Below are 12,181 nucleotides of genomic sequence, written 5' to 3'. Positions count from 1 at the left end.
CCTGTATCTGAGACCAGCGCGTGTGAAAACACCTAACACAAGTCCTAACTAACACCGTCTGACCGTCACAACGCTACGGTCCTGCTCCACGCGCTCGGGTCGAAAGCCTCGAGCGCGTTCCGCGCCGTCCGCTCAGAGGCCTCGCCGCGGCTCCACCCTCGCGCGGCCGCGAGCCTGTCGCACGCCCCGCGCACCGCCCTGCACGCAGCGTCTGCCGCGTGCTCGTCCGACTCGATGAGCAGCCGTTCGGCGGGCACGGCCTGGATCGCGGCCGGCGCACGCTTGAGCCGCGCAGCTCGCTCGGAGAAACCAAAGTAGACTCTCGCCTCTGCGGCCTCCGCGAGCCGCGAGAGGGCGAGCGCGGTCTCCGCCGAGCCGCCAAACGCGTGCATCACAACCACCGGCGGCAGAGCCGCCTTGCCGCCCGGGCCGCCGCCCGCAACCTCGGCTCTCAAGAGGTCGAGCAGAGGGCCGTCGGACCGCACGGCGTGCACGACCAGCGGCCTGCGCAGCTCGCTCGCCAGCCTACAGCACTAGAGGCCTCGAGGGTGGCCAGAGCAGCACTGTACTGGGTGCTTGCGCGGAGTCCGCACCTCAGCTGCACGAGGAACGCGTCGAGCTGCACCTCCCACCTACGCGGCGTCGCGAGGCGCCGGCGTCCACCACCACAACCTCTCCGCGGCCTCGCGCCTCGCACTTCTCCCGCACGGGATCTCCCTCCGCGCGCGATCCAAGCCCGCCTCGCCGACGGCCGCCGTCGGCTGGCGCAGCAACTCCTCGCGCAACCTCCCGCCCCACCCCTCGCGCTGCTCGTGCGCTTGCCACGGGTGCACTCCGAGGGCGTGCCGTGCGCCCGTCCTCGCCGCCGCCTCGACCGGCGCCCAATCCGCCTCTCCCGACGAGACGAGGCACACGCCGGCGCAGCTCGGCCCGGCTACGGCCAGAGGAGTCACGCCTCAGGGGGAAGCCTCAACGCCCTCCTCCAGTCCGCCGCCCTCCGGCTCACCGAGCAGCGCGCCAGCGTCGGCGATGGCGTGGCAGTGAGAGTCGTACAGGGGCAAATCGCCTCCCGACGCCTCCTCGGACGGGAGCTCCCCGCCGCCGCCGCGGTGTGCCGCCTCCGCCACGGCAGCAGGCCCCCGCCTCGCCCGCCTCGGAAGCTTCTCTCCGCGCGCGAGGACGCCGGTGAGTGCCGCAGCCGCCGCGAAGCCAAAGGCGCCCGTCGCGAAGCACGCGGTGCCGAAGCGGTCGCAGAGGGTTCCCTCTGCGTCGGGCTGCCGCTGCGCCACCTCGAGCGAGTAGACGCAAGGCACGCCCCACGCCTGGCCACCGCCCGACCTGCTGCGAGCCGCCTTGCGCACCGCCCACGCCTGCCCGCCGCCCTGCCCGCCGCCCTGCCCGCCGCCCTTGCGCTGCGGGGCGCCCGGTGGGAAGGCGTGCTTCTTGCGCAGCTCTCGCCGCACCGACCGCAGCAGCCCGTCTTCCGCCACGTCGACGAGGTCGGCAACCCGCACGAGCGTCGGGTCCGACCGCCCTCCCGCCGCGCCGCACAGTACGACGTGCAAGCCTACGGGACATGCCACGGACACGGTCGCGGAGTGTCAAGGGACGCGCCCAGCAGAGCACGGCACAGGCCGAGCTCGATCGCAGCGACCGCCATCGCCGCCTTCTCGCGGTACCCGTCCACGGCGTCCAGCAGCGCGAGCGTCTCTCCGCGCTCTGCAGCGACGGCCGCCTCCTCGGCGAGGAGGGAGGAGGCGTCCCCCGCAAGGACCCACTGCTCGCGTACGCTCACCGCGCAGTCGGGGTTGATCTCGGCCACGCGGCGCTCGAGCTCGCGCGCCTTGGAGCGGCCGACGGTCGAAGCGAGGGCGTGGATCTGACGGTTCGTGTTGCTGATGCACAGCTCATCCAGGTCCACAAGGACGAGCGCGCCGACGCCAGAGCGTGCGAGCGCCTCGACAGCCCACGATCCCACACCGCCGAGGCCGACGACCACCACTCGCGAGGACCTCAGCCGCTCCGGCGCGGCCTCGCCGTACAACCTGCGCACTCCGTCAAAGCGAAGCGCGTAGAAGTCTTCTCCAAAGGCATCAGACGCCGTGTTTTTGACGATGGCGCGCGGTGCGGCGAGCCGCGGATGACGCAGACGTGGCGTCGTGGTGGTCAAAAGTGCCGCGGCTGCAGGGAGGAAGAGCCAACGAGCCATGCCTGGGTTCCGGCTCCTACCCGGATAGGGTGTCTTCTGCTGGCCCCTCCCAGATAGGTAGGTAGGTTGGTCTTGTTTGGCCCAAAAGGGCCCTGCAATAGGTAGGTAGCCGTATTTTCATCTTTTTCCGCTTCGCTGCGCGGCCTGGGGATAGGTAGGTAGGTAGGGCGTTTTGGCGCGAGTCAGTGCCGACAGACCCCCTATCCGGGTAGGAGCCGGAACCCAGCCGAGCACGCTCGAGAAAAAAAATCCGGTACGCGAGCGATTGGACACACATGGTGAATGTAACAGTACGCGCACCCCTTTCAGTCTCCCCTTCCTCACTCACTCACTCAGTCAGCGAGCGAGCGAGCGAGGGCCGAGGCGTCGCGAGCGGCTGCCAACCCCCGTTAACGACCGCGTTGGAGAGGTCCTCGGCACGCTCACGGGTCGGACGACCCGGCGACCAGGTCAAAGAGCTCGGCGACGTTGAGGATCCGCGACGAGCCCATCTTGGCCAGCTTCCCCTTGAGTCCCCTGGACGACGAGCCTTTCGCCTTTCGCTCCTTGTCCAGCGCCTGCGCGGCCTGCTGCACGCTTATCTTCCTCGAGGCCATCGCGGAGAGGGCGGTGGCCCTCTTGACCAGGTTCTCGCCCTCGAGCCGCTCGCCCGACGTCAGCGCGGGGCAGATGTGCCCGCGCTTGGGCTGCCCGCACCGGCCGCACCGGTAGCCGTGCCCATCCCCCTTGTCTTTCCGCACCTGCTGCGCCTTCTCCATGCGGTTCCACCTGACTCACAGAGCGGCGCGGGCGAGGTTAGTGCGGCGGGTTGCGAGGCACGCTCTGCGCGGCATTTTGCCCGGGGCTGAGAGCGGAGCGGTGCGTAGCCGGGCTGAGAGCGGAGCGGTGCGCGCACCGATTGCGGACACCATTCTCGGTCCGCCCGGGTAGCGCCGCGGCGATGCGGTTCCAGCGCTTGCCGATCGTCTCGACCAGGTCGACGATGAGCAAGTCCTCCTCGACCGTCCACATAGCGGGCTGCTCCTTCTCGGCCCGAGCGGCAGCCGTGCCCGACTGCGCCGCGGCGAGGAGCTGCTCCAGGTCGTCGGCAGTGCCATCACCGGACGGCAATCGTGGGGCAGCCGGGGCGCAGGCCGGGGGTGGCCCAAAAGCTAGGGAGGCAGGACTCATCCCGAAGAAATCGAGAAGCTGCGGTGTGCGCAGGTCAGCCGGCAGCTGATCGACGCCAGCAAGAGCAACTGAGTCGATGTCCATGACATCGAAGCCGCTGTCGTCGCCAGAGTTGACATCGATGGTGAGAGGCGCAGAATCGAGGGCAACAGAGACTGTCATTTTTCGGCAAGACCGAGTCCGACTAAGGTGCCGCCGGGAAATCGAGACGCCGAAAGCAGGTCGAGAGAATTTTCCGTCGCTATCGCTACTGGAAGCACGCGGCCGCAAACAGCACCATGCTACCAGCGCCACCGTGCCGGCGCTGGTGAGCTCTGCGGCCCGTGTAGCGGCCCCTTAGCCCGTCGCCCGGGCACATGGCGCCCTCACACCTCTCCGCTCCTCGCCCCCGTCTCGCAGGCCAAAATCGTCGACATCGCGTCGGCACTCTCTACGGCGCGCCTGGGCTTGCAGAGGGCGGCTTGGGCGGTGCAGGGTGGCTGGGCTGCCCCCCTCCCGCGGTGCGCCAAGCCTCGGGGGTCGGGGAGACCATCTCGGGGACCTGACCGAGGCGTCGAGCGACAGCTCCGCCGGGACCGACCGAGGCGTCGAGCGACCGCTCCGCCGGGACCTGACCGAGGCCCGCCCCGCGAGCGGCGCCGAACGGTGGCTGGACGGGCGCATGGCCCAGAGTCGTGGGACTCGACCGGACAAGACAAGACAAGACAAGACACCAGACCAGAACCGACCGGAGAAGGCTGGCCGAACCGAACCGAACCGAGCCAAACCGAACTGAAAACTGAGCTAGTTTGTCCGTAACCTAATTAACCGGAACTTAATTGACAGGAGACGGCGAATCAGCGATAACTCAGACTTACCGGATCAACACTCATTAATGTGGGACTCGACTGGACAAGACAGGACAGGACACCGGACCGGAGCCGATCAAAGAGGACTGACCGAACCGAACCGAACCGAGCCGAACCGAACCAAGCACTGAGCCAGTTGATCAGTAACCATATTATTATCCGGAACTTACTCAACAGGACGACTAACCAGCAATGAATCGAGACTTACCGGATCAATGCTAACCAATAAATGGAACTGATAATCGGAGAGGACCGATCTGAACCGAACCGAACCGAACCGAACCGAACCAAACCGAATCAATAAGACAGGGCAGGTACAGTCCGAAGGGCGACACAGTTACGCGCGAGGGCCCCTCGGCACAGCCGCTTCGCGACTAGAGGGGACCCAAGGGGTGCCGGCAGAGACCCTCTTCGCGGCGCACTCGGCTTCGCCTCGTAGTGGGAAGCGAATTGCACCGCGAGCTTGAGAGTCTCCACCCAATAGCGCAAATAGTCCTTGTGGCTGAGACTTGGGAGGTATCGAGTGGGAGTTCATGGCTAGGGATCTGTTCCCGGGAGTGAACCAGCCGCGAGAATGCCTAGCCTAGGCGTGGAGGCCCGCGGCTCCTCGGAAATCGAGATCCGGCGCGCAAAGATCAAAAGTACCACGAATCGGGCCCGGCTAGACCTGCCACCGGAGGCGCACAAAATAGAGGCGATTTTGAGGAGGGAAAGCGAAAGATGGCCAGAACGGGGCGCCGCGCGCTCGGGAGCGCTCGCCGCTCGCAGGCCAACTCCTCCCCAGCACGGTGCGTGCGTGCGCTCAGGTTGAACTCGATGCCGCGACTTCACAGCCTCCGCCGTGAAGCTTCCCCGTCGAGGCGCAGCCTCTTCGCCGGCTGTCATCCCAGTCCATGGTCGCTCCACAACGATTCCCAGGCGTGTCCGCACGCTCCTCAGGGGAATGGGCACGCCTCTTGCTATCCTGAAGCGCGCGTCAAGCCCGCTCGACCGTGAGCTTGCTCAGCGAACAGTTTTTCAACAGACGTTGAGCGACGGGCGTGAATCTCCCACACACTCGCCAACTCCTGACTGAGCAGGCCTAGTACCCACGTGATAGCCCCACTAATCCATCCCATGCGATCAGGCGCCGCTCGGACCCCATCTTCGAGCAGGATTCCTCGCGGCAACACAACCCGGCGCTCTCGATGTGCGCGCTAGGATGTCTCAACGCCGATTACTGCCGAGCGCGCACGACTCGTAGGCGTACCCGCGTGCCGCTGGCATACTACGCGACGGTGGAGGCGCGTGGGCTTGCTCAAAAGGCATGCATCTGTCGGAGAGTGTGCCGCAAGACGTGATGTGCCTCCGCTCCAGGTGTGTGGCAGTTCGATGGATCCAGCCCAGCGACCTCTACGTGACGATTGAGGACTGCTCTTCCCCTTCGGCCGAGCCTCCAGTCCCTGCCACCGTGCACTGGCGCCAGCGAGCTGCATTTACATCCCGCACGCGCGATCGGCAGTCGAGTTACAACCCGCAGCTGTGCTGTGTGCGCGCGCACTCGAAACGTGGTTCGGCGATCTCTCGGCGACCACTCGTCGACTCGCGCTCGGACGCGAGGTGCGTGCTCGCCTGCCTCCCCCGGGAAGGACACGGCCATTTCCAGCGAGATCTGTGGAATCATCCTCACCACCCTGCCCTCACGCCACCCAACCCGTCCGGCTGCTGCCATACTGGGACGTGAGTGCAATATTTGTGCTGCCCTCGCCATCCGACGCGTGTGCTCCGCTCCCTGCAGGCGGGGATCGCCGTCGCGCACCAACACGCTTCGTCCGGGAGGCGCGCGGCGCGACCCGCGTTGCGAGAGCGTCGGCGGAGCCCGCGTGCTGGCCCTCTCTGGGACCGCCACGCTGCGGCGGTGGGCGAATCATGGGGTGAAAGAAGCGCGGCACTGCTCTCCGAAGGTGGTGGCTCTGCCGCCGCCCGCGCCGCAGGTCGGCGCGGGCGCGGCTGTCAGACGCCGTCATTATCGTAGCAGGCGTGTCACATTTTGACCGCGCAAGATAAAAGGGTGTCCTAAGGGCTCTGCCCGCAAGGCGCCCGCGTCGCAGACGCGGTACCATTGACAAATCTGCGATATACCCCCGCACGAACAAATAGCCAAAATCCGAATACCGTGCACGAATCCGGCGATGTCGGCCGGGCAAGCCATCAGCTGGTGCCAAGACAGAAGTACAATTGAAGCCAACACGGGATGGATTGCCGACGGGCAAGCGTATCATTGGCGCCCCCCCCCTAAGCAGCCCGTCGATGCAGGTGGCCCGCGCGGCCACGGCCGCAACGACGAGTCGCTGGCGGCGCTCACTCGAGCCCGAGCCCTCCGCGACGGCAGCGCCAGGTCGTCGCGTCCGCCCCGCGAGCCCTTGCGCACGCCTCCCGCATACCGATGACTGCACTCGGCGTCCACCGGCGGGGGACCATGGAGGAGCGGTCAGCAGTCTCGACTTTCCGACCCGCCTCTGTCCTTCGTGCACAGGTACTAAGCACATCCTACTCTCGCTGGACAGCCAGACCTAGACACCTGCCCACACCTCGGATCATTGCCCCCTCTGTGCCCATCGCCCCACTGGCCCCTTCCCCACGGCCCTCGCTGCGCCCTGCACAGAGCCTCCCCGACGGAATGAAGAAACACCAGGGGTGTGGAACCACCCCGACCAAACCGACGGCGCGTCGGGGCCAGCGCTCTCAAATGCGCCCCAAACAGTCCTGCCATTCTCCACGCTGACCGCCGCCCAGCAGCCAGAGCTGGCAGAAGCCGACGTGGCCGACGTGCAGCCGATGCAGATCGACCCGCCGGGCTCCGGACGCAACCTCGCCGTCGCCCCCTGCTCCCCCGCCGCTCCCGTCCACCACGCCGCCGTTGCATTCGATCAGCCGGTGCAGCAACAACCGGCTCGGGGGTCTGTTGCAACACATATGGAGAGCTTCCTGCGTGACCTCGGGGAGGCGCGCGACGCCTGCAACAAGCTGCCTTTTGACGATGCGCTGCGCTACAAGATAGCTACCGAACTGGATCGCATCGAGGCTGCTCCGCCTCTCGAGCGCATGTTGGTGACGAAGCCGCTGATCGAGGGGTGGAGGAAATTGGTCAGTCGGCAGAAGGATCCGTCCATCAAGACGCGTCGTCAGGCTGCGCTCACCGCCATGCTGCGCGTCGTCGACCGCCTGTCCGCTCGGGGGCCAAGCCAAGGCGCTGCGTGCCCGAGTAGCCTTGACGCAGCCAGCCCCATCCGCCCCCCTTGCTCAGACTCTTCCTGCCTGACTGTAGAAACCAGAGGGTTGAGGAACCACCCCGACCCAGTCAATGGCGCGTCGGGGCCAGCGCCTTCAAATGCGCCCCAACCCTCCTCTGCTGCCGCCTCATCCTGCGCTGCCACCGGTGCGCGCCGGCTTACGGCTCTCCGGGCACACGAGGACACATGACGGAAACGGCTTCCCACTGTCCGCGCAGGTGTGCGGCGCACGTCGAGAGCGACGGCAGGGCGTGCTCCCGAACGTCTCATAGAGGAGGAGCCGCCGGATGACGATGCGACAGCACGCCAACAAATTCCGGCGGAGAGTCCGGCCGCTCGGCTTCGGCGGATGGTGTACGAGGTCTACCTGCGGCATGGGGAAGTTGTGTTGCCGGGTGTGGTGAGGGCCGAGATTCCGGGAATTGCGGTCGACGCATCCGGCAGATCGCGTCCGCTTGAGGCAGCGATCATTGCAGCGAGGAACCGGTGGCGGGAAGAAGGCCGCCCCCTCCCACGGTCGTCGTACACGACGGACGACTTGCCCATGCGTGAACGGCTGGACCGGCTTGAGCGCGCGATGGCCCTGCTTGGAGAGGAGTGCCCGCCACGGCATGCCGGGCGAGCGACGCGCTCGTCTCCTCTGTATGACGAGTGGGCTGATCTCAAGGCGCGCTTCGCGGCGATCATCGACCCTGACAAGCCGTTCGATTCGGAGAGCCCGAACGACTGGGACCGTGTCTTCAGCGGCACCAACCGCACCGTCGACCAGGACATCGGGCAGAAGCTCTACGGCTCCACCACGGACGTTAAGGACATCAAAGGGTACGTCATCTCGTGCTGCAACCTCCACGCCGCGCGCGTGATCGTCAACGTCCTCGAACGACTCTTCGGCAACATCACTGTCCCCTCAGGCGATGTCGTCTCCTTCATCACCGACCACTACCCTGCCGCCAACGACCCCGACGCCACGGTCGAGCGATTCGAGGCCGCAGACGGCGCCCGGCTCGTCGACGGCACGACCGCGTTCACTTGCGTCTCCATCTCGTCTGAGAAGCGCTACGTCGCGCCGATCGAGCTGTTCCTCAAGAAGGCGGGCCTGACGTCATCCATCGCCACCTTCCCCGGCGATGGCGAGGGCCAGTGCTTCGTCAGCAACCTCCCGGCCGAGCAGGTGGTGACGAACCTCGCCGCCGTGGGCATTCCGGCCGAGGTGGTGGAGCACTGAGGGCTCGAGCGCCTCTCCCGGCTGCCGGCGGCTGATCGGCCAGCCTGGCAGCGACGGCTGCGATCAGCGGTGGAGAGGACTATGTGGTGTGATCCCTAGTGAGCTCCAGGCTGGGTCGAGACGCGTGCCGCGACTGAGCGCTCCGCCGCGCGGCGCCGCGTTGCGGCACCTCGCCCCGCCTCCCACGCGAGCGCCCTCCCCGGCCCTCGCCACTCGTTTGCACGGGGCGGAGAGGATACTTCGCGCTCTGGTTCCGTGCTTAGAGCCTACTGTATACTTGATGCAGAGCTTTCCGACGTCATTGTGTTTGCCGCTCCGCGCTCGACGCCCGCACGCGCGCGCCCGCGCGCCACCCCTTTTGCGCAGCAACACCTTAAATTTCATGGCCCCCAAATTCGGGTCGGAGCGTAGCGGAGTGGGCCCCGAGTTTGAAAACGGCGACGGACGCTTGCGTCCTGGCCGCCAACAACGCCTCCCCGGCGCAGAGGGGCCCCCGGAGGGACGCTCAACCGCTCCACGCCACGCCGCTTGCGGCGGTCCTATTCCACGCTCGCGGGGGCCAAAAAGTACTTTACTCCTGACGCGAGATGGTGGTGGTGTCGGTGGCGGGGGGCGTGCGCTTGCACCTCTCCAGCAAAAGCCTTACCGGATACAAGGGCGTGCACAAGGTGGCCTCTGGCCGCTTCAGGGCTGGTTATACCTGCGCACCGCCGGACCGGCCGAGAGGTGGTGGTGGCAAAGTCGGCTTAGGCAACTTCGACACGGCGGTCGATGCGGCGGTGGCGTACGCGCTGGCGGTCGGGGAGTACACGCCTCCACCTCCGCCACCAGCAGCAGCCGAGCCAGCGGAGGCGCCAGCAGCGGCAGAGCCAACCACGCAGGCTCCGGTGACGCAGGCCCCGGTGGCTGCAGAAGCGGAGGGCGTGCGTTTGCACCTCTCGAGCAGCAACAGCACCGGCTACAAGGGCGTGTACAAGGACGGCTCGCGCTTCAAGGCGCAGCACAGGCGCGGGGGGGTGGACGGAAGGAGTGTCTCCCTCGGCTACTATGACACGGCGGTGGAGGCGGCGGTGGCGTACGCGCGATCAGACTCCACAGGAACGGACTACCGTCGACCTCAGCCTCAGCCTCCTCCTCGGCCTCGGCCTCCGGAACGGGCTGTGGAGGCGGCTTGCGGCGCAGCACGAGCCGGGCCTCCGGCTCAGCCTCCTCTGACGGTGGCGACGGTTGGGAGGGCAGCGCCAGCAGGCTCGGAGGCCATGTCTAGCCGGGAGGCTCTGGTGGCGGAGGCGGAGGGGCTGCGCTTGCACCTCTCCCGCACCAACAGCACAGGCTACAAAGGAGTGAAGCGGCTCTACAATGGCCGCTTCCAGGCGGAGCACGGAAGGCACGATTACATCGGCTGCTTCGGCTCAGCGGTGGAGGCGGCGGTGGCGTACGCGCGGGCGGTCGGCGAGTACCAGCCTCCGACAGTGGCTGCGGAGGCGGCAGAGGGGAGGGCGGAGGCGGAAGCGGCAGCGGTGGTGGCGGAGGCGGAGGGGGTGCGGCTGCACCTCTCCAGCAGCAACAGCACCGGCTACAAGTGCGTGTACAAGCGGCCATCTGGGCGGTTCTTGGCGGTTAAGGTGCACGGTGGTGATGGCAACGTCAGCTTGGGCACCTTCGGCACGCCGGTCGATGCGGCGGTGGCGTACGCGCGGGCGGTTGGCGAGCCGGCGCCGCTTGAGGAGGGAGCGGGGCCGGCGGCGGCGGCGCCAGCGGCGCCAGTGGCGGTCGCGGAGGGTTTGCGTCTGCATTTGTCCAGCAGCAGCAGCACGGGCTACAAGGGCGTGCAAAAGAAATCGTGAAACGGCCGCTTCGAGGCGGTGCACTGGGTGGGCGGAAGGAAGGTCAGACTAGGCACCTTCGACACGGCGGTGGAGGCGGCGGTGGCCTTCGCGCGGGCGGGCGGCGAGTACCAGGGCTCATCCTCCCCCCGACAGTGGCGACAGAGGCGGAGGGGCTGAAGCTGCACCTCTCGAGCAGCGGCGCTACCGGCTACAAGGGGGTGACTAAGCATCACAGTGGCCGCTTCGAGGCGGTGCACTATGTGGGCGGAAGGCAGGTCTACCTCGGCCTCTTTGACGCAGCGATGGAGGCGGCGGTGGCGTACGCGCGCACGGTCGGCGAGGCGCCGGAAGCGGGCTCGGCGGTGGCGGCAGCAGCAGGGCAGGCGTCGGCGGCACCGCCGGGTGAGGCGGCCACGCGGCTCCAGGAGCCTCGCTCGCTCTCTCGTCCCCGGAGACGGTCTCTCGTCTGACTCTGAGTCTCTCCGTCGTCTGTGTACTGTGACGTGTGAGCACCGAGGTGGAGCAGATGAGAGGGAGAGTAGATTACAGTATGCGGCGTGGAGGGGGAGGCCGCGCGGCGAGGAGCCTTCTCTCTCTCGAGTCTCGTCTGACTCTGTCTCTCTCTCTCTCTCTCTCTGGTCTCTGCGTGACGTGTGAGCACCGCGAGCTCCGCTCGGAGGTGGAGCAGATGAGAGGGAGAGCAGATTATGAGAGCCGATGTGTGCGCACGCCGCGAGGCGAGGAGCCGGGGTGCGGGGAGGGGCGGCGGGAGGCCGCTCTACTTTTAACCATAATCATCAGACCGCCAACCCTGCATCGTTGCCCGCATCCAGTCGCCACCCTCCCACTCCCACTGCTCTGGGTTCCCCCCTGCTGGCGGGAGGCCCCCCCCGGCTCGACGAACGCACTCCCGCGCGCACTCCTGCACCATCGCCAGCCGCATTGGGAGGCGGGCCTGCCCCTTCACCAGCCGCCTCCACAACCCCTCCACGCCCCCCAGCTCTCGTGGCTCACATCTCGCACGTTCGCCGGGCGAAGCGCCCTCGAGCGCGCCCTCGAGCAGCAGCAGCGTGGCGGCATCCCCCACCCCCCGTTGCAAGTACCCGTGGAACCCAACCACGTACTGAACGGCCTCCTCCAGCCGCCGCAGCAGCAGCGGGTTCCTGTCAGCGGTGGCGCCATTCCACGCGACCAGAAAGCCCTTGTCAAACGAGGTGAGCTGTGCGCGGGGGAGATAAAAGTGCGTGGCGGGGTCCGAGTGGACGCCGGCGGCGGTCCACGGCGTCAGGAGCACGTCGATCGGGCTCCTCTGCACGTCGATCGGGGTCCTCCTCGTCGGTTGGTCCACGGTATTCAACCTCGCGTACTCGTGGCTGATGATCATGACCGGCTCGCAGCACGGCGGGTTGATGAAGACGAGGCCGCCCCTCGGGAGGAACCTGGCCGCTCCGTGCCGCGCCGTCTGCCGTGATCCCCGTGCGTGGCCGGTGGGCGCGCTCGACGGTCCGCTCGCCGGCGCCTCCGTACGGCCGCTCGCGCGAGGCGATGCGCCAGGGCGGTGGTGCGGCGCGGCTGCACGGCTGTCGCTCGGTCCTGCGGAGGTGTGGGGCGGGAGGAGTGTGGGGCGG

The 12,181-nt window shown here is 67.4% G+C and overlaps 6 protein-coding genes across 6 annotated transcripts in view; 3 read left to right on the top strand and 3 right to left on the bottom strand.

Moving 5' to 3' along the window:
* Positions 1 to 65: 65 nt before the first annotated feature.
* Positions 66 to 2,209, bottom strand: EMIHUDRAFT_196417 (hypothetical protein; the record flags this gene model as incomplete). The annotated part of the gene is made up of 7 exons (XM_005770634.1): positions 66 to 365; positions 486 to 525; positions 594 to 632; positions 709 to 934; positions 1,007 to 1,322; positions 1,464 to 1,567; positions 1,627 to 2,209. The coding sequence occupies 7 exons, from the start codon at positions 2,207 to 2,209 to the stop codon at positions 66 to 68; spliced, it is 1,608 nt and encodes a 535-aa protein (XP_005770691.1).
* A 166-nt stretch (positions 2,210 to 2,375) lies between these two features.
* Positions 2,376 to 3,328, bottom strand: EMIHUDRAFT_420405 (hypothetical protein). The gene is made up of 2 exons (XM_005770633.1): positions 3,105 to 3,328; positions 2,376 to 2,981 (listed from the first exon to the last, which is right to left on the bottom strand). Exons 1-2 carry the CDS (start codon positions 3,304 to 3,306, stop codon positions 2,632 to 2,634), a joined length of 552 nt encoding a protein of 183 aa, XP_005770690.1. The 5' UTR covers positions 3,307 to 3,328; the 3' UTR covers positions 2,376 to 2,631.
* A 3,070-nt stretch (positions 3,329 to 6,398) lies between these two features.
* EMIHUDRAFT_196414 (hypothetical protein) lies at positions 6,399 to 7,771 on the top strand (the record flags this gene model as incomplete). Its single annotated transcript, XM_005770632.1, has 3 exons — positions 6,399 to 6,438; positions 6,902 to 7,422; positions 7,748 to 7,771. The coding sequence occupies 3 exons, from the start codon at positions 6,399 to 6,401 to the stop codon at positions 7,769 to 7,771; spliced, it is 585 nt and encodes a 194-aa protein (XP_005770689.1).
* Positions 7,772 to 9,311: 1,540 nt separating this feature from the next.
* EMIHUDRAFT_196412 (hypothetical protein) lies at positions 9,312 to 9,939 on the top strand (the record flags this gene model as incomplete). Its single annotated transcript, XM_005770631.1, has 2 exons — positions 9,312 to 9,740; positions 9,823 to 9,939. The coding sequence occupies 2 exons, from the start codon at positions 9,312 to 9,314 to the stop codon at positions 9,937 to 9,939; spliced, it is 546 nt and encodes a 181-aa protein (XP_005770688.1).
* Positions 9,940 to 9,981: 42 nt separating this feature from the next.
* EMIHUDRAFT_349937 (hypothetical protein) lies at positions 9,982 to 10,819 on the top strand (the record flags this gene model as incomplete). The annotated part of the gene is made up of 1 exon (XM_005770630.1): positions 9,982 to 10,819. A coding segment is annotated over one exon (521 nt), but the record flags the coding sequence as incomplete, so codon positions are not given.
* A 518-nt stretch (positions 10,820 to 11,337) lies between these two features.
* The window catches only part of EMIHUDRAFT_196411 (hypothetical protein), a gene marked incomplete at both ends in the record, with an annotated part of 2,685 nt that continues 1,841 nt past the window's right edge, over positions 11,338 to 12,181 (bottom strand). The window contains 2 exons of the mRNA XM_005770629.1: positions 11,338 to 11,423; positions 11,577 to 11,754. Coding sequence (XP_005770686.1) covers positions 11,338 to 11,423; positions 11,577 to 11,754 — 264 coding nt within the window. The remainder of the gene's footprint in view (positions 11,424 to 11,576; positions 11,755 to 12,181) is intronic.

This window comes from Emiliania huxleyi (genome assembly GCF_000372725.1).
Source record: "Emiliania huxleyi CCMP1516 unplaced genomic scaffold EMIHUscaffold_4, whole genome shotgun sequence".
In the NCBI taxonomy this organism is placed as follows: domain Eukaryota; phylum Haptophyta; order Isochrysidales; family Noelaerhabdaceae; genus Emiliania; species Emiliania huxleyi.
Note: the sequence above shows the minus strand (reverse complement) of the source record. Positions and strands in the feature narration are given on the sequence as shown.